General features: G+C 36.4%; 1 protein-coding gene across 1 annotated transcript in view; it reads right to left on the bottom strand.

Annotated features, from left to right (window-relative positions):
• The window catches only part of CCDC14 (coiled-coil domain containing 14), a 40,360-nt gene that overhangs the window by 2,537 nt on the left and 12,852 nt on the right, over positions 1–24,971 (bottom strand). Inside the window, exons 6-12 of the mRNA XM_037525423.2 lie at positions 22,207–22,440; positions 21,999–22,093; positions 20,018–20,531; positions 17,742–17,883; positions 8,855–8,937; positions 5,975–6,193; positions 5,764–5,896 (exon numbers count right to left, since the gene is read on the bottom strand). Coding sequence (XP_037381320.1) covers positions 5,764–5,896; positions 5,975–6,193; positions 8,855–8,937; positions 17,742–17,883; positions 20,018–20,531; positions 21,999–22,093; positions 22,207–22,440 — 1,420 coding nt within the window. The remainder of the gene's footprint in view (positions 1–5,763; positions 5,897–5,974; positions 6,194–8,854; positions 8,938–17,741; positions 17,884–20,017; positions 20,532–21,998; positions 22,094–22,206; positions 22,441–24,971) is intronic.

Genomic DNA, 24,971 nt, shown 5'->3' with positions numbered 1-24,971 from the left:
CTTAAACATAAATTATGGTATAACTGCATATTGGTCATTTATAGTCATATGTAAAACATATTTATTGATGGGGAAATGTTTATTATATATGGTTAAATTTATAAGTGGAAACCATTAGTAAAATGGAGACAATACCAATTTTGTAAAAAAAGCTATACATATCCAAATACAATATGAAAGGAAATCTCTATACTGAAGAATTAGCGTGATTATGTCTCTGGATACAGAATGGCTTTTTTTTTTTCTTACAAAAGGAGAAAAGAGGGCCTCCCCGGTGGCGCAGCGGTTGAGCGCTGGGTTGCGAAGCTGCCCGCAGCCTCTGCAGCGCCGGTTCATTCCCCGGCTGCTCCCCGGCCACCAGAGGAGGGTCCCACATGGCGCGCAGACCTCTCCTGCCGCCCGCTGCTCCCCTCAGCAGTGTACTTCGGTCCTTCTGCCTGCTCTGCTCCCCACTCTGGCTCTGGTGAATTCTCTCACCCTCCCGTGCTTCTGACTGTACCCAGTGCTTGTATAAATAAATAAATAAATCTTAAAAAAAAAAAAAAAAAAAAAAAACAAAAGGAGAAAAGACTTTTTCCATCCTGGCCTGGAGTGTCATCTTGAATATGTTATACTTTGCGTTCTAACAGCTCTTCAAATGGCAATGGCTGTGCCAGATTTTCTCATGCCACTTTTAAGAAGTTAAATAGAGCCATTATTGAAAGATACAAAATTTGCTATAGAAACATCTTTATAGGAATGCTATAATCAGCAATGACCCATTAATTAGCTAGATCAAATTGCATATTGCAATTTTTATTTTTATTTATTTTTAGAAAAGGAATATTTATGTTGAGATTTCTCTTTCCAGACTTCACATTGATTTTCAGTGCTTAGAAAACTGGCACATTTTCAAAATAAGAAATGAAGGGTTCTTTCTCAGCTACTTTTAAAAAATATTCTAATTCAAATAAATAGCAGCACTTGTAAGAATGCCTAATTAGAAGCATTAGAAGAACATTTACTACTTATTTACTGGAAATGTACTACTTTTCCCCAAATTTTAATGTGCTCTTGTAGAATTTTTTTTTTTTTTTTTTTTTTTTTTTTAATAGAGGCATGTTTTTCTTTATTTATTTGTTTGCTTGTTTGTTTTGTTTATACATGCACTGGGTACAGTCAGAAGCGCGGGAGGGTGAGAGAATTCACCAGAGCCAGAGCGAGGGGCAGAGCAGGCAGAAGGACCGAAGTACACTGCTGAGGGGAGCAGCGGGCGGCAGGAGAGGTCTGCGCGCCATGTGGGACCCTCCTCCGGTGGCCGGGGAGCAGCCGGGGATTGAACCGGCACCGCAGAGGCCGCGGGCAGCTTCGCAACCCAGCGCTCTACCGCTGCGCCACCGGGGAGGCCCTCTTGTAGAATTTTTTAAAAAGTGATAGATTTACTTCAAAATTACTGAAGGTTGGAAAAGAAAAGTGAGATGGTTTAGGATGTTTGTTTGTTTCCATTATTTTTCCCCAATATTCTGAGAAAGGCATCAGAAATTTTGTGAAATCTCTTTTCTCAGAGATTATTAAAACATATCTACCAAAACACACACCTATCTGACTGAGGTGTATGACTATAGGAAAGATGGATGGGGTACATAAACATGAAAATTTATATGTATTTCCGGATATTGTTGCTTTACCCACTTAAGTCAAAAGTTAAATTAAAGTGGTCATAGAACCCCACCTAGAGTACTGGAGATGTTCCTAACTAAATGAATTGCACAGGGTGTCACCAAATATTCTATAAATCATCAACATGGGTTACTTTAGATTCAAATAAGCGCAAAGACTTTCTTGTTTTGTCCTGCTTTTTAATTTAAAGGACAAAACAAAAACTGCCATCAATGGGTAAACTTAGATTTTTGAAGCTGTTACTAAGTCTTCAGAAATATGAGGAAAGTATACAATGCTGTAAGACATTGTACCACTATGTTTCCACAGTCATTTAAAGAACAGGTGAGTTAGTAGCTATGAGGCAAGACTTATGCCCAGTGGAAAAAAAAAGGTCCTTGACAACAATGTAAAAGAAACTGACAGGAAAAATTTTGAGTCTTAAGTAGAGTAAAACATCTGATATTTTAGATGTGATTTTTTCTAAAAGCAGATAATACACAAGAATTACTGAGCTTTTCTAATTCCTACGCTTCTAGTTTAGGATAAAGAGAAGTTTTCAGTTGCAAGTGGTCCCATTTTCATTCCTGTTAAAAAGTGGAAAAGGCAGATTGCATTATTTTTAAAAGAACAAGCAGTCACAAAGGTGTCTTCTCCAAAGGTAGACGAATCTCTCAATAATGGATCATCTTCTCTCAGAGAGAAGCTGTCCTTTTCAAACAGGAAGTAAGACTGAAGAGAACGTTGAAATGTTGGCTCAGGTTCTAGCTCAGGCACCAACTAGCTGTGAAGTCAGGTAAGTTCCTTAATTTCTTTTTCTTATTCTAATTTCTAGAATATTGACACCATTATTTATTCTGAAAAACCACTCTTACATTTTTGTTACCGATTTTCTTGCGAATGCACCAATATGTGTTAAATAGTATTTAGTCAAGATCATACTTCAAAAAAGATGTTATCATCCTACACATATCATCAAAACACTAGAATAAAGTTTCTGCTTGATGATGTTTAACAAATAAAATGATAGATAGTTTGTGCATTTTTTTACACATATATATTTGGAACACAATATACAATAAATGTTTGTCGAAAAACTGGATTGATCCATTTATCCATCCAATGCCGAGATAAAAAAAAAATACTAAGATTTACTTAAACTAAATTAGGCAAGGAGTTGTTCCCAGGAGTAATCTGTTTTAGCAAAGGTCATGCTATGTGTGAAAGTAAAAGAAAATTTGGCTAGGAATTAAGAGATTTGAGTCCTAGTTCCAGCTCTGTTAATAATTTTCTTTAATATTTAACCCACATTGCACTGGTTTTACCATCTATGAAAATGCAGATATTAAAATTTTCCCTCCAATAATGAGAACAATGATATTGGAAAGAACTTAACAAAAATGAAGTACTTTAATAAATAAAAAATAACACCAGCTTCTGATTTCATGCCCAAAAAAGGCATTGGATCTAGTGGTATGAAGGAAAAAAGCTGAGAAGAAAACTCCAAAAACCTAGATCCTTTGCTTCATTTTCTGCTTGGGGCTAAGAACCATGCCCTTTAGAATGAAAAGACACTCCCATTGACAACTAAGCAGTCACCCAATGAACTTGACCACAATGACTTCTTGTCCTGCTCTTCTTTTCTCAATGAACTGTTTATCAGCTACACTTTCAAAGAAAGTGTGAGGTATAATTTATATACTCTAAAATTCATCCCTGTAAAGAGTGCAACTTAGTGGCTTTTAGTATATTCAGAGTTATACAACCACCTCTATCTAATTTCAGAACATTTTTATCACCCTAAAAGGAAAACCTGTACCCATTAGCAGTCACTCCCCAGTTCCCACCTCAGTTCTTAGCAACCACTAATCTACTTTGTGTTTCCACAGGTTTGCCTATTCTGGACATTTCATGTAAATGGAATATATGGCCTTTTGTGCCTAGCTGCATTTACCATAAATATATTATAACAATAAAATTTCTACCCCCAAATTATTCCTTAGAAAAGAGCAGATGCTTTTTTTGGGAGACCACATATAAAGGCCTTTATAAGCAGTGACATTTTCTCAATTTCTTTACTTTGAAGAGTTTTATAAGACAATACTCTAGAAACTGAGTAGAGCCTAATTAATAATAACACTATATGAATACAAAAGGCAGCTTTTTGCTTTTCTCGCTGTTCAATAAAAGTTTCATTGGAGGGCCTCCCCTGGTGGTGCAGTGGTTGAGCGCTGGGCTGTGAAGCTGCCTGCAGCCTCTGCAGTGCCAGTTCAATCCCTGGCTGCAGGCGAGGGTCCCACGTGGTGTGCAGACCTCTCCTACAACGTCTGCTGCTCCCCTCAGCAGTATATTTCATTGATCTGCCTGTTCTGTTCCCGCTCTGGCTCTGGTGTATTCTCTCACCCTCCCACACTTCTGACTATACCCAGTGCTTGTATAAATAAATAAATAAATCTTAAAAAAAAAAGTTTCAATGGAATTACTCTATGAAATATGAATGTTGAAAATAAAATATTTCTATATTAACATAGCTTAAAGTTATTTCATATATGATTAAAAATTAATTAAATATTATGTACATATATTACTGTTTCATCTATTTCCCTAAAAATATTTCTTTTTTTTTTTAACATTTTTTTTTTTTTTAAACAGAGGCATGTTTATTTATTTGTTTGTTTGTTTTGTTTATACAAGCACTGGGTACAGTCAGAAGCGCGGGAGGGTGAGAGAATTCACCAGAGCCAGAGTGGGGAGCAGAGCAGGCAGAAGGACCGAAGTACACTGCTGAGGGGAGCAGCGGGCGGCAGGAGAGGTCTGCGCGCCATGTGGGACCCTCCTCCGGTGGCCGGGGAGCAGCCGGGGATCGAACCGGCGCCGCAGAGGCCGCGGGCAGCTTCGCAACCCAGCGCTCAACCGCTGCGTCACCGGGGAGGCCCTATTTCTTTTTTTTTTTTTAAAGAAACTTTGTGGATCATTTTCAGAACATGTAGTATATTTTCTTTTCTTTTCTTTTTTTTTAAGATTTATTTATTTATTTGTACAAGCACTGGGCACAGTCAGAAGCGCGGGAGGATGAGAGAACTCACCAGAGTCAGAGCAGGGAACAGAACAGGCAGAAGGACAGAAGCACACTGCTGAGGGGAGCAGCGGGCGGCAGGGGAGGTCTGCCCGACATGCGGGACCCTCCTCCGGTGGCCAGGGAGCAGCCGGGGAATGAACTGGCGTTGCAGAGGCTGCAGGCAGCCTCGCAACCCAGCGCTCAACCACTGCACCACTGGGGAGGCCCTATTTCCCTAAAAATTTATAATTCAAAATGGGAAAAAAAGTTTATGGTTCAAAATTAATCTTCTCATTTAATAAATAAAGGAGATGGCTTTATATTCAGAATTGCTTTATATTCGGCATCATAAACTTCCAGGATCATTCTAAGGCATGGTCAGATCTCATGATATCAAGCCTAAAATAAAATGATTTCTCTAGGATTAAATAAAAGTAGCCAAAAATCTTGGCAAATATCTCAAGACACAGTTGAGCTTTGTAAGTGTACAGCTTCTGATCACATAAAAATTGAGTGAGATGATTTGAGAAAAACATGTTAGGGAACAAAGAAATCTTAGTAGTTGCTGCCAACTCCCTCATTTTACTGATGAAATGAATGAAGTTCAAAGTGCTAGATGACATATCCCAGATAATAAGGAATGGGGACTTGCAGAGCCAAGTGCTACTCATGCATTGTTAGTCCTCCCATCAACCCTACTCAGGTCCCCACTTTATATACGGGGTTTACCTAGGTTAAACAACTTGCTCAAATTATATAACTAATACATGGTACAATGAAGATTCATTCAATATCCTGGCTTTAGAGCTAAAGAGCTCGTAAGCATTTTGCCAAACAACTCTTCAGAGCCCATTTCTAGGACTTACAGGGTTGAAAAAAGTATTTAGTTAGGTTTGGAATTTTTAAACTAATTTATATGGAAGAGAATAAAATGTCATTAGAAATTAGCAAAAATACTGACAAAATAAGAGAAAAAGACGAGCAAAGAGAGTAGGTCTGAAATTATTTTGAAGTTTATAAATATGTCTTATCAAAAGCATAACTTATCCAAATGAAATAAGTATTACCTGGTTAATTCTCTTTGTCGAGTCACTTCAGCATCACGCTGACGTAACGTTATTCCCAATATTTGGTTTTCCTTTTCAGCAGCTTCTAACTTAAACTGCATGCTTTTCACATTGACTAAGGCTTCCTCCAGTTCTAAAGTAACAAAAAAGTTTTAGCATCTTTATTCCTTTGAAAAAAAAATGTGACCACAGCTACAGTTCAAATACATACCAATTTTCATTCTAGTAGTCTCAATGTCAAATTGCTGTTTATTTTCAAGTAAAGCTTGATCTTTTTCTTTAAATATGCCAGCAATTTTTTTGTTTTCATCTTTCTGATTTTCAATCACTTTTAATAGCTCTTCATTTTTATTCTGCAGTAATTCCTGGCTCTTTAGTAACTCCTGTAATTGACTTTGCAGTGACCTGTTCAATGACTGAAGAGAAAACACTGGAAGACAAAACAGGTTAAATAATGGAATCCCCGATTTAAGATGTAAAGACTTGGAAAAGATTTGTTTTTAAAAAATAAAAGGCCAGGAATTTATTGATTTTGCTTAACAATGATATGTTTGAGCAATTTTGTAATTAATATTAAATGTATTTTTAAAAATTGATTGGTAGATGAACTTTTCTCCTCCAATTAATTTTTTTTTTAATAGAGGCATGTTTTATTTATTTGTTTGTTTGTTTTGTTTATACATGCACTGGGTACAGTCAGAAGCGCGGGAGGGTGAGAGAATTCACCAGAGACAGAGCGGGGAGCAGAGCAGGCAGAAGGACTGAAGTACACTGCTGAGGGGAGCAGCGGGCGGCAGGAGAGGTCTGCGCGCCATGTGGGACCCTCCTCCGGTGGCCGGGGAGCAGCCGGGGATCGAACCGGCGCGGCAGAGGCTGCAGGCAGCTTCGCAACCCAGCGCTCAACCGCTGTGCCACCGGGGAGGCCCTCTTTAGCCTTTTTTTAATGAAAGAATAATATATGCACAAAGTAAAAAAAAAATGAACACCACAAAATACTAATGATACCAAATGGTTCTCAATGAACAGTCTGTCTCCCACTCCATCTCCACTTACACCTCTACCACCCTGCACTCCCCAGAAGCAATCCCTATATCACTGTTAACTTTGGTATTTTTCTGGAAAATACTTTGAATATAACACATATATTTAAACATAAATGAATCCAGCTATGCTCATAGTTTCTAACCTTGTCTCTCCCCCTCCCCACCATAATATTATGTATCAGCACATAGACCTATCACATTCTTTTTTAATAGCTATAAAAGTATATGGTACCATTCATTTAACAAATGCTGCCCTGAGTAAAACCTGTATTAGAATCTGGGCATACAGCAGTGAAACTGATGTGGTCCTTATTCTCATAAATAAGAATTATAAATATACACATAATTATAAATTAATGCTCTCAAGGAAATAATAAGTTAGATGGAGAAAGAATAAACAGGGATAAGGCTACTTAGACCACCAATCAGTTCTTTCCCTTCACCATCTTGGCCTCTTCTCTTCATTCATCTCCACCCCCATCATTTATTCATAGTGGAATCAAAGTGATCCTTTCCAAAATTACTCTGGTGAAGTTGAACACTTATATGAGTTGAGTGTTCAACTTGTTGAGTGCCCATATATTTCTTATTGCTTTGTAAGAGGTATATGTGTGGGTGTGTGTGTGTATATATGAAAAATTAAGCTTTTGTCATATCATGTATTACAAAAATATTATCTATTTTAATGTTTGACTATATTTAAAATTCAGCTGTGCAGAAAATTACAATTTTTCTGCAGACATAGTTTATCAATCTTTTGCTTTTGTAGCATCTGAGTTTTTATCAGGCTTAGAAAATGTTTCCAAGAATACCAAAGAAAAGTACTCTCTTTTTTCTTTAGTACTATTTTTTCTTAAGTTTTTTTCTTTTGTTTAAGTTTTGTGATCCATATGGGTAAATTATTGCAACTGTATATACCCTCTGATTCAGCAATTCTACTGCATAAATCTACAGAAATGCTCACACATGTGTACAGAAAATTTTGTAAAAGGATTTTCATTGCAATATTCTTTGTCTTGGGGAAGAATGGTATAGTACCTGGACATATACCAGCAGAGGACTTTAAATTCATTATGGTAGAATCACTGTAGAGAAAGTGGAAAAGGTTGTTTTCAGCTATTTAATATTTTGGAATAGAACGACATTGGAAGGAGCTTGGAAGAGACCAAGCAAATGTTTATGATAATTGGGTAGAGTGATTTATATTGACTTTTCTATTGTTTTCTATACCAGTCCTTTTATATTACTCATGGCTTTTATTAAATGTATGGCATATATTCTGCTTATCTTTAAAAAAAAATAAATAAAAATAAATTCATTATGGTAGAATCAGATAAAAAGAATGTCCAAGTAATTCTTAAATAGGCGTAAATTTATTTATGTATATTTTAGAGAAAAATATCCACTACATACTAAATGAATAAATATAAGCTAAAGAAGAATATATAAAGTGCAATCACATTTTTTTTAAATATATTTTTTTAAAGATTTATTTATTTATACAAGAACTAGGGTACAGTCAGAGGCGCGGGAGGGTGAGAGAATTCACCAGAAACAGAGCAGGAAGCAGAATAGGCAGACGGACCGCAGACACTGCTGAAGGGAGCAGCAGGAGAGGCAGGAGAGATCTGCCATGCCATGTGGGTTTCTCCCTGGCCGGCCGGGAATCGAACCTGTTTCACAGCGTGGCGCTCAACCAGCTATGCCATGGGGGAGGCCCACAATCACATTTTTAAAAACAAAAAAGTACATATATATTTCTAGTAACACCGACATTTTGCAGGTACTCAGTGAGTTGATCATATATGAACAGAAGATATGTGAAAGGAAATACAGACAAAAAAAATAGTGGCATACTATTAGGAAGTGATAAAATTGATATTTTATATTTGTATTTCTACACTAATTTAAATTTTAATAAGGAGTATTATTCCTATTTTTTAAACATTGATTAAAAAGAAAGTCCACTTAAAATAACTAAGGAAGCTTCATCAATATATCCAGAGCCATAGAGAATTTACGACAGTTATTAAAGTTCTTTTACCTACATTCAAGGTTGCATTCCAGAGAACCAGATGTCTTTTGATTTTTTTCTTGCTCTTTAAGTTGCCGGTTCAAAATTCTCAATTGTCTGAAGGAAATAATAAAGAAACATGAATGCAAGCATCCTAAACTATTTAACAGTATAAATTTGACAGCCTATGAAAAAAGACAGTACTAACTATACCCACTACAGCAGCAGAAATCCATCTCATGCCCCAAAAGCCAAATAAAAACCACAAAACCACACTAGGGCTAGTATAGACCCTCAGATAATTTTTAAAAGATTGCCTGGGACAGGATAAAAATTTCCTTCACTAGAAAAAGGTTAACTTCTCTTTATTCTCTTTTTTTGTTTTCTTTTCAGTGATTTCCTTGTTTTTTTTGGCCCTAGTGCTTTCTTTTCCTGTCTCCTTTGCTAGTTTTTCCTTCTGTCTTCCTTCTCTGTATTTTCATTATTGTGGTAAATCACCTACTTTAAAAAAGCTCTGTAATACATATGAAAGAGAATACCTGCAGGGACTGATTCCTAACAGGTGTTTGGTGTTTGTCACACACTGCTTGGTGTTTGTCACACACTGAAAAGTTGGAGAACACAAATCTAGGCTTCAAATAATTTCTTTTATTAAAAGAAAAGGTTAATTGTCTTATGTAAGTAACAAGAATGCTAATAAGAAGCAAGTTTGCCCGGCAATGAACTTCACAATATGTAGCTATTTCACAAATAGGAACTATAAAAGTGTTTTCTTTTAACTAAAATTTTAGATTACTCTTTGGTGCAAAAATGGTTCTTTACTGTTTATAGGTTATATCTGAACTGCAAAATTCCATGTTTTTCTCCTATACTTCCCCATTCAATCTTAGCTGTCAAAATCAGACACATAAGAGTGTAGGCTTTTTTTTTTTTCACTGTATCTGTAGTGGAGATCCTGGCAGTAACAGCTCAAGAGTGTTTACTTCTTTACTTCTAATTTAAAAAAAAGTTACTTTTAGTATCTTTCCAAAATTCCTTACCTGAAAATATTCTGCACTGAAGTATTCATTTTTGATACTAAATCTATGATGATAGTGCTCTACCTCATATCATTTACAAGTTTTAATTCCAGATAGATTAAAGAGCTAAACATATTATATTTAAACAAATGACTCAAATATACAAGTTTGTGGTGGAAATGAAATAATCTCGAAGTGGGGAACACAAACCTAGGTGAGACTCAAAATCCAGTCAATCCAGACAAGCATCAAGGAAAAGAATTAAGGATTTGATATCAAAAATTGAAACTTCTAGAATTAATAGTTTGGAAGAAATAAACCTGCCACATACCTAACAAACAAAAGGTTCTAGTATTTTAAGAGTTCTACAAGTCAGTAAAAAAGATGCTAAAAAATGACAAAGAATAAGAATGGCAATTTATGTAAGGAATGGTGGATAAGCATACAAAAAATGCTCAGCTCTTATGCTAAGAAATGCAAAGCATATGCAAATGAAAATGAAGAAATGTAAATGTGAAACAGGAGCTATTTTATGGTCATAGGGTTGATAAAATAAAAGGAAATATCACCTTGGTTGTTTTTTTTTTTTTTAATTTTTATTTATTTATGCATACAAGGGCTGGGTACAGGCCAGAGATGAGGGAGGGTGAGAGGATTCACCAGAGACAGAGTAGGGAATAGAACAGGCAGACTGACTGAAATACACTGTTGAGGGGAGCAGCGGGTAAGATAGGAGAGGTCTGCTTCTTCGCCATGTGGGTTGCTCCCTGGCCGGTCGGGGATCAAACTAGTGCTGCAGAGGCTGTGGATTGCTTCACAGTGCGGTGCTTAAGCCCTTGCACCACCAGGGAGGCCTGGAAATATCACTTTGGTGGTAATTATACAGGGAAATATATTATCTCAGTTGGTGGAAGTCTATTAGTATAACCATTTTGGAAGGTAATTTGGCATCATCCAAAAAAATGTAAAATGTTCATAATCTTTTAAAAAACAATCCTAACTGGGCCTCTCCGGTGGCCCAGTGGGTTGAGCACAGCACTGTGAAGCTGTCTGCAGCCTCTGCAGCGCGGGTTCGATTCCCAGCCAGCCAGGGAGATGCCCACATGGCGCAGCAGACCTCTCCTGTTGCACCCACTGCTCCCCTCAGCAGTGCCTTTCGTCCGTCTGCCTGTTCTGTTCCCCACTCTGTCTCTGGTGAATCCTCTCACCTACCTCACCTCTGACCTCTACCCCAATTCTTGTATAAAAATAAATAAATCTTAAAAAAAAAACAACCTAACTCCAAATTATCTAGCCTCAGAAGTAGTTGTATATGTGCAAAAAACATTTATAATCTCTAGATATATCCAAGGATGTTCACAATGGCAATATTTAATAGTGGGAAGTTGGAGATGACTTAAAATGCTACACAAATTTTGGTATAACTGTACTATGAAATATTAACTGCACTATGAAATATTAATACACAGACTTTTTTAAACTGAGACACTCATATGTATTGAAATGGAAGTATTTCCCACATACATTTTAAGTGGAAAAAAAGCAAGCTACCATACAACAGTATAATATGACCCCATTTTTGTTTCAACACAATTCTAATTTTCTGAAGATTTCTCCTTTATAACAGACTATAGTTCTAAAAAAAAATTTTAAATAACAGACTAATAGTTCTAGAAAAGGCAGTAGATCTCTAACTCCAGCTGGAATGCTTCTGGTATATTCCTGAAGAGCAGCAGATGCCAATGACTTCTTACACACCAAGTGTGTGACATAAGTTTTATGGGATAATTTGCCTCTTGTAAGACTCGTCTTCCCCAACAGAACCCATTTAAACCTTTTACCACTCATTATAAGTCTCTCATCCCTACCCTCCTCTTCTCAGGAGAATACTTTGTTATTTTTACCACAGTGTGGCTTGGGGACAAAGTGTTATCCTTCTGTCCCAGGGTATATAAATTTATCCATATGTATGTTAATCCTCACCTCTTTCTTCCAATCTGCTCCCTGGATATCTTCTCCTATACCCCAAGGACTCTGCTCCTATTCCTCTCCCTTTATCTTTTCCATCTGCAACTTCTCCCTCTTTACAAGTTCATGTGCCTGAACCAAGAAACATAATAAAACTGCTTCCATAATTAAGAAAACATGCCCTCCTGTTGCCTAACTGTTTGCCTAACAGCATGCCTAACTTTCAATAGCTACTCTCCTTCCCTCCGGTTTTCAGGACTAGGCCTTTAAAACATGATTAGTCTATAAAAAATGATATATGATAAAAAATAAATAGCAGAGAGAATCTTTTAAAAGTGAGTGGTATTATACATACTATTTGGAAATATTCTGTCTATATTTAAATTTACTTGATTTTAACAAAGGAAAAGTAACACTACTGGCATTTACGCAAACATTTCTTTTTTCAGTTCATTTTTTAAAAAACAAAGTTTTATTGAGATGAAACTATAAAACTGATATACAGTAAAATGTACATTTAAAATATAATTTGATAAGTTTTGATGTATTACATGTCATCACTCCCAAACTTTCCTCAAGCTCCAATTTATAACTCTTCCTTCCTAGATAGCCAGTGATAAAAGAATGGTGTGCATTTTCTAGATTTTTATATTATACATGGATTCTTCACTTAGTATGATTTTTGGGATCCATCCATGCTCTTGCATGTATCAACAGTTCCTTCCTTTTTCCTCTGCAGTGGTATTCTACTGTATGGATATGCCACCACTTGTTTATCCATGCAACTGCTGACAGACATTTGGGTTCCTTTTCATGAACATTCAAGAACAGGTAAAAACATGTGGACATATGCTTTCACTTCTCTTGAAGTAAACTACATAGGAGTGTAATAACTGGATCATATAGTATATGTCAGAAACTGCCAAGTTGTTTTCCAAAGTGGTTGTTTCATTTTACATTCCCATCAGTAAGTTTTTAAAGTTGTAGTTCCTCCAAAATCTCACTAACACTTGGCGTGGTATCTTGAACTTTAGCTATTATAGAGGGTATGAGGTACTATCTCTTTGTAGTTTTAATTTGCATCTTCCTAATGATTAATGATAATCAGCATGCTTTCATGTTTATATCCATATATCCACATAACCTCTTTGATATAATGTCTATTCAAATATATTATCCAAGTTATACTGAGTAGTAATAGTTATAGATACAAGTCCTCCATCAGATATATTATTGTAGCTTTCTCTGTTGCTAATCTGTTGAAGAGCAAAGTTTAACATTTTGATGAAGTACAATTTATTCACTTTTCTTTTTTAGTTATTTTTGCTATATTAGAGAAATCTTTTTCCACCCAAGATCACAAAGGTTTTTCCTGTTTTCTTCTATAAAGCTTTATAGATTTAGCTTATAAATTAAGATCTGTGATTCACCTCAAGATAATTTTTATGTATTGTGAGATAAAGGTCGAGGTTCTTTTCCCCCCTTTCTTCATGTATGGCTTTCTAATAGTTCCAGCACTACTATGCCCTGCTGATCCCACACACAAACGCCCACTGAATTTCCCTGGCATATTTGTCAAAAATCAGTTATTCACATGTGAGTTTATTTCAATGATCAATATGTCTATCTTCACAATGTCTTACTTACTATAACTTTATGTCTTGAAATGGGACAGCACCAATTTTGATCTCCTTTCCAAATGTTGTTTTGGCTATTTTAGTTGTTTTGAATTTCAATAAAAATTTAGAATCACCTTTCTTAAAAAAGCTTGCTGGGCTTTTCACTGGAATTACACAGAATCTACACATCAATTTGGGGAGAAATGACACTTTAACAATAATAAGTGATAATTTATGGGACTGGTTTATCTCTTACTTACACAGGTCTTCTTAAATTCCTCTCAGCAATGTTTTATTGGTATGTAAAGAGCTTACACATCCCTTATAAAATTTATCCTTAATTTTTTTTATAATTTTTGATGCCAAATTTAAAGACAAGACAATACTGTCTTTAAATTTCACTTCAAATTGTTAATTGCTAGTACACAGAAATAAAATTGCCTTTTGTATACTCACTACCTAGCCTACAAACCTGCTAAGGAGTCATTAATACATGGTAGGTTTTTGTAGACCCAACAGAATTTTCTACAAAAATTATCATGTCATCTGTGAATAAAGACTGTGAATAAGAAAGAGTTGTACTTCTTTCTTTTCCCATGTGCCTGGCTTTTATTTCTTTTCCCTACTTTGTTACATTGGTTAAAACCCCTAGCACAATACTGAATAGAAATAATAATCATTATTTGCTGGATATCAATCAGACATTTTCTAGCAACATCCAGAGATTAAAAAATTAGTCAAACAGAATTTAAGATAATGGGATATTACAAATGCTATTTTAAATATTATGTGGGGGCCTCCCAGGTGGCGCAGCGGTAGAGCGCTGGGTTGCGAAGCTGCCCGCAGCCTCTGTGGCGCCGGTTCGATCCCCGGCTGCTCCCTGGCCACCGGAGGAGGGTCCCACATGGCGCGCAGACCTCTCCTGCCGCCCACTGCTCCCCTCAGCAGTGTACTTCAGTCATTCTGCCTGCTCTGCTCCCTACTCTGGCTCTGGTGAATTCTTTCACCCTCCCGCGCTTCTGACTGTACCCAGTGCATGTATAAACAAAACAAACAAACAAACAAATAAAAATAAAAACATGCCTATATTAAAAAAAAAAAATTATTAAAAAAAAATAAATAAATAAAAAATAAATATTATGTGGGGCCTCCCTAGGGGCGCAAGGGGTTAAGATGCAACCTATGAAGCTACACAACCTAGGAACTCAGCAGCATGAGTTAGATGCCCAGCCAGGGAGCAACCCACATGGAGCAGCAGACTTCTCCTGACTCTCCCACTGCTCCCCTCAGTAGTGTATTTCAGTCAATCTGCCTGTTCTGTTCCCCACTCTGTCTCTGGTGAATCCTCTTACCCCCCCACCCCCCTCTGGCCTGTACCCCAGTTCTTATACGCATAAATAATTTTTAAAAATCTTTAAAAAAATAATTAGGGCCGTCCCTGGTGGTGCAGAGGTTGAGTGCTGGGCTGCAAAGCTGCCCGCAGCCTCTGCAAGCCAGGTTCGATCCCCAGCCACCAGTGAGCAGATCTCTCCTACCGTGCCCGCTGCTCCCCTCAGCAGTGTATTTCATCAGTCTGCCTGTTCTGTTCCCCGTTCTGGCTCTAGTGAATTCTCTCAGCCTCCTGCATTTCTGACTGTACCCAGTGCTTGTATAAATAAATAAAATCTTTAAAAAAAATAATTAAAAAAATATTATGTGAATTTAGGGTTATAGGAATTTAACTGAAAGGAAAATAACAAAACCAGAAATAATGAATATTAGGCAATCATTTCTTTACATAAAAAACATTCAAAAATAAACTAAAATAAAGGAAATAGGATCTGAGAAGCACTGCTTTAGGAATTTATATTGTCAAATTTACTAACACATTCTATTCTATAACTACAATTCCCTCAGTTATCTTAGTTCTATGTATAGAATCAATGTTCATTTCTAATCCACTTCATTTGGATTTATCTCTTGGTTGACCAAACCTTGTCATTCAAGACTTTTTTGTTGTTTTTAAAGAAGCCAAGCATCCTGTTAGTGAGTCCCACATAAAAACTGTCCAGCTCCAAATGAAAAATAAACCCAAACACCAGAGAAACAATGCGCCTAGCTATTTTGTTTTAAGCCACAAGATGGCAACAAATGCCAGGAAAGACATAAAATATCGCTCTTCATCTTTGAAAGTAAATTCTTGCTTGTTTCTGAATGTCCAACTGGAAAAAAAAAAACTTCTTTGATTGAAAATCACTTTTGAATGTGAACCTGTATTCCAAATCTCATTGATAATAGAATTTATGGATGATTTTTCCCAAAAAAAAGTTACCAAAGAGGCACAAAAATCCCTGCACTTCTGCTGGAAATTTCATTCTGCTGAGACTATGTAGCAAATTCATTTCTCAATAATTTCGTTTTTAGAAGGTCAAGTAAAGAATGACAAGAACATATCCTCTAAAGACAGAGCCAAAAATCTTTGGTGCCAAGTCTGAAGAATTAGGTTAGACATCAGACTAATGCCTTTTAAAAAAAATTAAAAACAAACAGTAACCAGGAAGTTAGTAAGCCTCATTTTCTTGAGTGGCTTATAAATTAGCTCCTAAAGCTTATAAATTAGCTCTTATATATCCATTCCTTAAAATGAATGGAAATATAGGAATCACTGATATCTCCCATGGCCAAAACATTAAAATAGATAATATTCTAAGACTTAAGTTTTGGTGCGCTTATTTAAGAAACCAATTACTTGATAATCACGCCTCTGAAAACATACTTATTTTATTTTACATGTTTCATAAAATACACCTAAATATTGAAGTATAAATAAGTTAATATCTAGCAGAGGTAATGTAGAAATTAAGATTATTGTGCTCTAAAATCAAACTGCCCAGGTTTAAATCTTGTCTTTGTCACTTCTTAGGTATGTAAGTTATATAATCTCTCTGTGCCTTGGTGTTCTCATTTGTAAATGAGAATAACATAAAATCTACCTCAGAGATGTTGTGAGACATTAAAGAAAGGATAATATAAAGGATATAAAGGACAATAGCCTGGCACATAAAAAACATAAATGTTAGCAGTAGTATTGGCTATTACCATTGCTATTATTTATTCTTGGTTTTGATTTTGAAAAACCAGTGCCATTTTGGGATTCCTTAGATGAGGACTGAAGGCAGTATTATTAGAATTTAAACCAGCAACCCTATCATACATTATCTAAAGACTAATGATCTTTAGAGAACTAATCCTCTGCCAGTAAATCTCACCAACTATCACGGCGTTGCAGCCTTCAGATAAAGATTCCAAAGAGGAATCCTATTTTATATAGCTTTCCTGTTTCTGAAAGTGTGCAAGATCTTGCAAGTCCTGTTTATTTACAATGTCTATAGTTCATGCAACTGTAGAGCCCTTTCGGGTCACATTCACCGTATATTGCTGTAGAAGCACCTAAAAATGTGCTCTAATTCTCTACAAAGCACACTGATAAAGACACTGGAGTGGGAGCCTTAGTAGCATCACTGAAACATTCAAAGTTAAGATACTACTGATAATATGTACATGACTTCTCTACTTCAAGATTAGATTCCCAGTTTACATTTTTGCTAAACAAATTAAGACCATAATTCCAAAATAAATTAGGATGGCCAAAAGAAAAAATACATAAGAACGTAAATGATTTTTCTCCCAAGTCTGAGTATGGTGGGGCTATTGGTTCTTTGCTCCTATTGGGGTTTTCTTTCCTTCTGGGGTATATGAAGTATGGGAGCATTTTATGTCTCAGATATTATAATGGACAGGGCCATAAGCCTCATTCTAGCCTACAAAATATACATAGAAGTGAGACTGTCACTTCTAGGCCAGGGTATGTAAGAGATGGTATGCCATATTCATATCTTCTTTGTCCTGTAAAACATAAGGAATCAATGGCCTCAGAAGATGGACCTAGATCCTGAGTCACGGCGTAAAAGAGAACCTCTATGAGCTATGCTGGTCTTGGTGTGAAGGAGAAATAGATTTACTATTCTTTGCCACTGAGATTTTAGAGTTTGTTGCCGCAGCATAGGCTGGATTAACCAAAAAAATACCTGAGCACTTCATTTTCCTCCTTATACAGTACCAATTAAGTAATAATACATGTAAAAGAGATGGGAGAATATATAGAGTAGCAATATATAGATCAGCAATGCTGATCATGTTTGCAAAATGAGAAAGATAAAATGAAAACACAGTAAAACATAAATCTGTTTTTTTCATGGAGTCCTTGATATCGCATTTGTTCTGGCCATGGGATATCTTTGCAAAGAGACAAGAATATTCAAAGAGCAATCCTTACCTGCGTAAATGAGCATTTTCACTTCTCAGTGGTTGCATGGCCAGTGCTATTTCAACTTGAATACTTGTGTTTCCACTTACTGCTGGAAGTAGAGATATACATGCCTCCAATTCTGTAATCAACCTCTGAGTTTCCATATCCTCTACAAAAGGCAGAAGAAATGAATAAAAACAATATTATAAATTGTTTTCAAGTAAGATTATTCATATGTATAAAAAAATTTCAAATATTACACACTTGGCCATAAATAAACTAAACTCAATTACGAATTTAATATAAAAATGTTATTTCCCTTTTTCCTGCGTTTGTTTATTCAGAAGAATTTTAAGGAAATTAAGTTCAGCACATTAAAGATTAATATAAAATAACAGAATTATAATGTTAGTGATTTTTTTCAGTTATAGAGGCTAGTAGAAAGAAAGTTTATACTTATCTCCCAGTTCACATTTACCAAAGTACTATATTGGACTCCTATAACTGTAATACATAATTGATTATAGTACTAATACAACTTTAATCCTGGCATAAGTAAATAATTCACTTCAGGTGACTCAAATTGGCAAAATACTGAGGAAGGGTCTACTAAGATAATATCTTATTTTTTACTTTATAAAATAGATTTAACAAAAGTGATACCTCATTTGATATAACATCAAAAACAGTATTGTTTTTATTAATTCTTTTGTAAGTGTATGATTTTGGAAGTGGCAAACAAAAACAGTAAAAAGTGAATTTAGATCTTTTGTCTTTTTTTGTTCCCTCATTTCCGTTTAAATTTTCTATAGACTGAAAATATTTAATAATTATGTTATTAACTGTCTGATACTCAAAAGAGGTAGAAAGTATATTCTAAACTGCAAGAGTTGGGCCTCCCGGGTGGCGCAGCGTTTGAGCGCTGGGTTGCGAAGCTGCCGGCAGCCTCTGCAGCACGGGTTCGATCCCCGGCTGCTCCCCAGCCACCGGAGGAGGGTCCCACATGGCGCGCAGCCCTCTCCTGCCACCCACTGCTCCCCTCAGCAGTGTACTTCGGTCCTTCTGCCTGCTCTGCTCCCCGCTCTGGCTCTGGTGAGTTCTCTCACCCTCCCGCACTTCTGACTGTACCCAGTGCTTGTATAAATAAATAAAAATAAATCTTAAAAAAAAAAATAAATTGCAAGAGTTTATTCATGAAAAGCACACAGTAAACAGCGGTGGACAGCATCCTCTACAACCCTTTGTGGAGTGGCTTTCCTCCTAAGCACTGGAGTTAAGAGATCTGGGCGCCACCATTTTCTAGGAATATAACCTTAGTAAATTATTAAACTCTTGAAATCTAAAGTTCTTCATGGCTAAAAGGCAATAACCACAGTACCCCACAGGGTTGTAGAGGAGATTAAATAAGATACTGTTATCCAAGCCTCAGTTTCCTCACCTATAAAATGGAGGCAATATACAGTATATGACAGGATTGCTGTGAGGATTAAATGAGATAATGCAGGTAAAACACCTAGCACCATGCACCTACATGGTGAGTGTGATAAATGGTAACTAATGTTACTATTACTGTTATTGTTACCATGATTAAGTATTTGGTTAAGAAAATAGTGATAAATTGAAGGTCTGAAAAGAGTTTTTAATACATTAAAACTTTTTTCCACAAAAATCAGTGTTTCCATAATCATTGCTATGTCTTCTAAGATAACAAAACTGTAATTCCAAGCAAAAGTCATTATTTAGACTATAAACACATAAAGGAAACAACTGAATATAATCTGGCGCAAATATCTCATAACCAACTAAGATATTTTTCGTGATTTAATAAAAAAAAAGTTCCAAAGTAAACTGAAAAGAGTATAAAAAGGTTTGGGTTAATTCTCAAAGTGGTTATTAAAGAAAAATGATGGGCTAAAAATCTCTACATCTTCTTTTAAGATAGGAAAAATTATTAGTCTGTTCTAGGAAGTTAATCATCTTTAGGGGTCTCTAACACCTAGAAGTTTATCTCTACAAATTTCTTTAGTTGAATCTTTTCAAGGTCCCTTTGGATAGAGCACAAATGAAAAACTTGTATTTCCTATCCTAATACATTTTAAATCCACAGGAAACAAGAGGGATCAAAACTTTAAAAATAAGAATAGAACGATCAGAACTTATTCCCCTCTTAGTTCAAGGCAGATGTCCATGGAAAATACCACAAACTCCAATTATTATTATTTTAAATTTAAATGATGACTAAATAATGACATTGCTAATTACCATTAACAGCATCTACAGAAAATTATAAAGTACTTATTTACCTTGTTCTGCTACCAGGGTCTTGAGCTCTCCCAACAAATACTTTATAGTTCTAACTTTCTCAGCACACTGGTTCACATTTTTTGCCCTCTGCACATCCTGTATTCTTGAATCTTGCATACATGCATTTAAATCCTTTCCTTCACTTGTAACCTCTCCAAGTTGTCTTCCGGCCTGTTTTTCTTCACTAGTGGCCAAGAAAGCTTGCTGTGATAGAGTGGGGCTTTGGTGTGTCTGACTATCTGGATGAATTTCATTTCCATGAGAATGCAACAGATTCATATATGTTTGGAAACACTTTAGTAGGTCTGGCTCATTTTGAACTCCTTCTTGGGGAAGAATCCCATTAGTAAAACCTTGCTGCTGAAATGCTGGAATAACTGGTTTGTCCGTTTGGAGTAGTCTACATGGAATTCCAAGACTAGCACTGAAAGAATTCCTTAGAACATCAGTATAGTTCACAGATGTTTTATCTTGTTGTAATGGAAACTGGTTGTCACTATTAGTCTGAAATTCCTAAATAAACAAACAAACAAATTTAAGTGCTCAAAAATGTGAGAACTAACTCATAGGCATTAATTATGATACTCAAGCCAGAAATATTAGAAATGACTTTTGTAGGATGGAAGTATAGATTACCAGTGAGTAAGCTAGATTTCCCCTCAGCATTTTAGTCCCTTAATGCTTAATTAGTTCATTTGGCAATAGAAGAACATTATAAAGTCATGACTAAAATAGACTGCTTATAAATATTACACATAGTTTAAAGGCATCAAAAATTAGTCCACTTTGGAAGTAAAACAAACATCCACTTTGAGAAACTGCATTATAAGAAACTAAGCATAATCATAAAAAAGCTTTTGCACCAACATATTTACAGAAATGTTATGTAGTAAAAAACTGGCTATTACTTAATTGTCTAACCATAGGGGAGTAGTTACCCAGATTATGGTATACTCACTAAAGAGAGTATTAACAACTTATTAAAAATTTAAAAAGATATGTTAATAGAGACATGCTAATAATAAAATGTTAAGTGAAAAAAGGCACTACATAAAACTGTATAAATTTAATTAAGACTATATTTTTAAAAGAAAGCAAACTCAACAATTGAAAACCGGGGGCGGGGGTGGGGGGGGAAACGATCTGAGAATATTTGGAAAGTACTTAATGTGTTAACAGAAACGGTACTTGGGTGCTGGGTATGGGTGATTTCTTTTTTCTACTGCTCTCTTCCCTCCTTCCTCTTCACCAATGCCCTTAATAAATGAGTAAAAGGGCCTCCCCTGGTGGTGCAGCGGTTGAGCGCTGGGCTGTGAAGCTGCCAGCTTCGATCCCTGGCTTGATCCCCAGCCGCCATGAGGGTCCCACATGGCGGGACAGATCTCTCCTGCCCAGGCCGCTGCTCCCCTCAGCAGTGTACTTCATCATTCTGCCTGTTCTGCTCTTTGCTCTGGTGAATTCTCTCACCTTCCCGCGCTTCTGACTGTACCCAGTGCTTGCATAAATAAATCTTTTTAAATAAACAAACAAATAAATAAATATTTCTTTTTTTAATTAAATTCTTTTTTTTTAAAGATTTATTTATTTATTTATAGAAGCACTGGGTATAGTCAGAAGCTCAGGAGGGTGAGATAATTCACCAGAGCCAGAGCAGAGAGGAGAACAGAGTGACGAAGTACACTGCTGAGGGGAGCAGCGGGCGGCAGGAGAGGTCTGCGCACCATGTGGGACCCTCCTCCGGTGGCCAGGGATCGAACCCGCGCTGCAGAGTCTGTGGACAGCTTCACAGCCCAGTGCTCAACCGCTGCGCCACCAGGGGAGGCCCCAGTAAGTAAAATATTTCTAATAAAACAAAGCTTAAAAAAAAATTGGTCTTTACATCGTAGGGCTAAGACACAATCAGTACATTTAAATTTTTCTTGTAAGATGACAATTTCTAAAAGCACATAATGATTTATACAGTATATAAATTGTACCCACAGAATGAGCCATTGAAAGGTAGGGTGGCTGCTGAGGTAACCGGACTGCAGTGGAGGTAGGTAAGCCATAGTTGGACTGTGGAACTGCCTGAGATTCTAAAAGGTAAGAGGGAAAAAAAAAGGATTCACATCTCATACTGCTTCTACAATAACCAGGCAACGTAATTGGAGTTTATATTCATGCTTTTTACAACATCATTTGTACTAACCAGAACCAGACACAGTGTGGCAAGGGATAGCAGGACTTCCAGGGTTGTTCTTTGCAGGTAAGTTACTCATTAGTGACATTTGAGTCTGCACATGCTCACAGAGTGCTTGGTATATTATGGGTGAACACATTCTGTAATGATCTTGCAATGACCAATTTTGTGCAATATCTGAGGACATTCTTTTACTTCCAGCAGAAGCTTCTTTAGGTATCTGCTTCTTGATATCTGAAGATACTAATAATGTAGGAGGGAAAAAAAAGTTCTTGAAATATAATTCCTCAAAAAAAGAAAAATACACAAGGATATCCATGTTAAAGTATTACTGCAAAATATATGCCTGCATATGGGTAAGAACTGGAAAGAAATATGAAAATAATTACATTTTTTTGAATAACAGAATTGTGGCTAACTTTGCTCTCATCTTGATTGCTATTAATGAAAATACATATTTGTCCAATCAGTAAAATGACATTAAAACTGAAAAAAAAAAAGAAATATGATTCTTCAAAAACTTTTACCATATAAGATAGTAAAAGAAATAAAGGATTCTCAGAAGTAGCTCAATTCATCATATACTTTACAAAAACCACTTAAATTTTTCTTTAAGCAGGTTAATGAGTTAAGTATTACAGTCAAAAATTATGCTGTCTTTAAAATCCCATTAAATGCTATTTGTAAAATCTCTCATTCAATTATAAGAGTGTTATTTTTCTTTAAAATTCAATAAAACTTTTTCACTTTGCTCCTTGTCCAATTCATGCTTTCAGGGACAGGGGTAGGAGAATGGAATAAAAAAAGACTGAATACTTTGTAACAGGGGCCTCCCGGTGGCCTAAGAGTTAAGTCTCAGCGTTATCACTGCTAAGGCCTGAGTTCGATCCCTGGCCAGGGAGATACCCCATATATGGTGCAGCAGACCTCTCCTGCTCTCCTGCTGTTGCCCTTAGTATATTTCAGTAAATCCTTCTGTTCTGTTCCCCACCCTGTCTCTGGTGAATCCTCTCACTCCCTACACCTCTGGCCTACACCCCAGTTCTTCTATACAAAAAAAAAAAAATATTTTAACCATAAAAAAATCCAATATTTGAGAATAAGAATAAAAGTGAACTTAATCTACATGCTGGGACCTTAAACAAAATCTAAACCTCGCATTTAGTCTCTGCAAAACCTGAACACAGCCTACTTTTCCAACCATTTCCCCATCACTCCTAACTCAAACTTTTCACTCCAGTCAAATTCAGAGCCCTACCAGGCCTCTGTCACTTCCCACAACACTGCCACATGACCCATTTCTTCTAATTCAGTTCTACCCACTTGGCAGGGTTCATCTGAAGACTTCCCTCTTCCACAAAGCCTTTTCCAATGATGATAGTCCAGTGACTGCTCTTCACCATCTCAGAACACAAAACTGTCTACAGAAGTCATATGCTACCTACAGCTTGCACTATTTGCTTATCTTTCATTCTCTTGTCTATCTGACTAAATTAGAAGCTTCTTTTTTTTTTTTTTTTTTAAAGATTTATTTAGGGGCCTCCCTGGTGGTGCAAGGGGTTAAGCACCACACAGTGAAACAATGCACAGCCTCTGCAGCATGAGTTCGATCCCCAGCCCACCAGGGAGCAACACACATGGCGCGGCAGACCTCTCCTGTCTCGCCCACTGCTCCCCTCAGCCCACTGTTCCCCTCCCGAGAACAGTCAGTTTGCCTGTTCTTTTCCCCACTTTGTCTCTGGTGAATCCTCTCACCCCCACTGCATCTCTGGCCTGTACCCCAGCTCTTATATGCATAAATACATAATTTTTTAATTAAATATTTATTTATTTATGCATATAAGAACTGGGGTGTAAGCCAGAGACGTGGGGGGTGAGAGGATTTACAGGAAAAAGTGGGGAGCAGTACTGAAATACACTGCTGAGGGAGCAGCGGGAGAGGTAGGAGAGGTCTGCTGCACCATGTGGGTTGCTCCCTGGCCACTGGGAATCGAACTCATGCTGCAGTGGCTGGCGATAGCTTGATAGTACTGTCTTTAACCCCTGAGCCACCAGGGAGGCCCCCTAAATTAGAAGTTTTAGACAGGTGGTGCCCTAAATACTTCATTATTTTCTCCCATAGTCTTATATTAGTCTACATACAAAGTAGAAACCTGCTATTAGTAAAATAATACATGAAAAACAACAAAATTTTCTTCATAGCATTACTCTATAGCTCAGTATCAAAATCTGAATTCTATTTCTCTAATAAGATGGATGTTTTTACCAAAAAAAAAAAAAATCCTGAGGACTACTAATGAAGTGAGTGTTATTGGTAGATCACAGACTATCAGGATACAAAATAAATTTAGAAAAATATATTGCTTTTGTCAGTACTTTCTAGAACTAAACATATATATATATTTTATGACATAGCAATTATACTCCCAGTATATGCCTAATAGAAGTGTTTGTCTTTTGAAAGATGTATACACAAGAATGTTCACAACAGCTTTATTTGCAGTAGCCAAAGCCCCCAAATACCCAAATAACTGGGAATAACAGACCTGGATAAACTGTAGTATACTCACGTTGGAACATTATACAGCCACAAAAAAGAATTACTAACATATGCAACTGAAAACTACATGAATTGAACAGACATAATGAAAGATGAAAGGAAGGACATATGAAAGATGTCAGACACAAGGGTAGATGGTATATAACTGCATTTATATGAAGTTCAAATTAGGCAAAACTAACGAGTTAACTCAGTCTATATAAAACTCCATTGA

Source organism: Talpa occidentalis, unplaced genomic scaffold, assembly GCF_014898055.3.
Source record: "Talpa occidentalis isolate TD23 unplaced genomic scaffold, MPIMG_talOcc4v2.1 talOcc4.4, whole genome shotgun sequence".
Lineage (NCBI taxonomy): Eukaryota > Metazoa > Chordata > Mammalia > Eulipotyphla > Talpidae > Talpa > Talpa occidentalis.
This window is presented reverse-complemented; position numbering and strand designations above follow the sequence as displayed.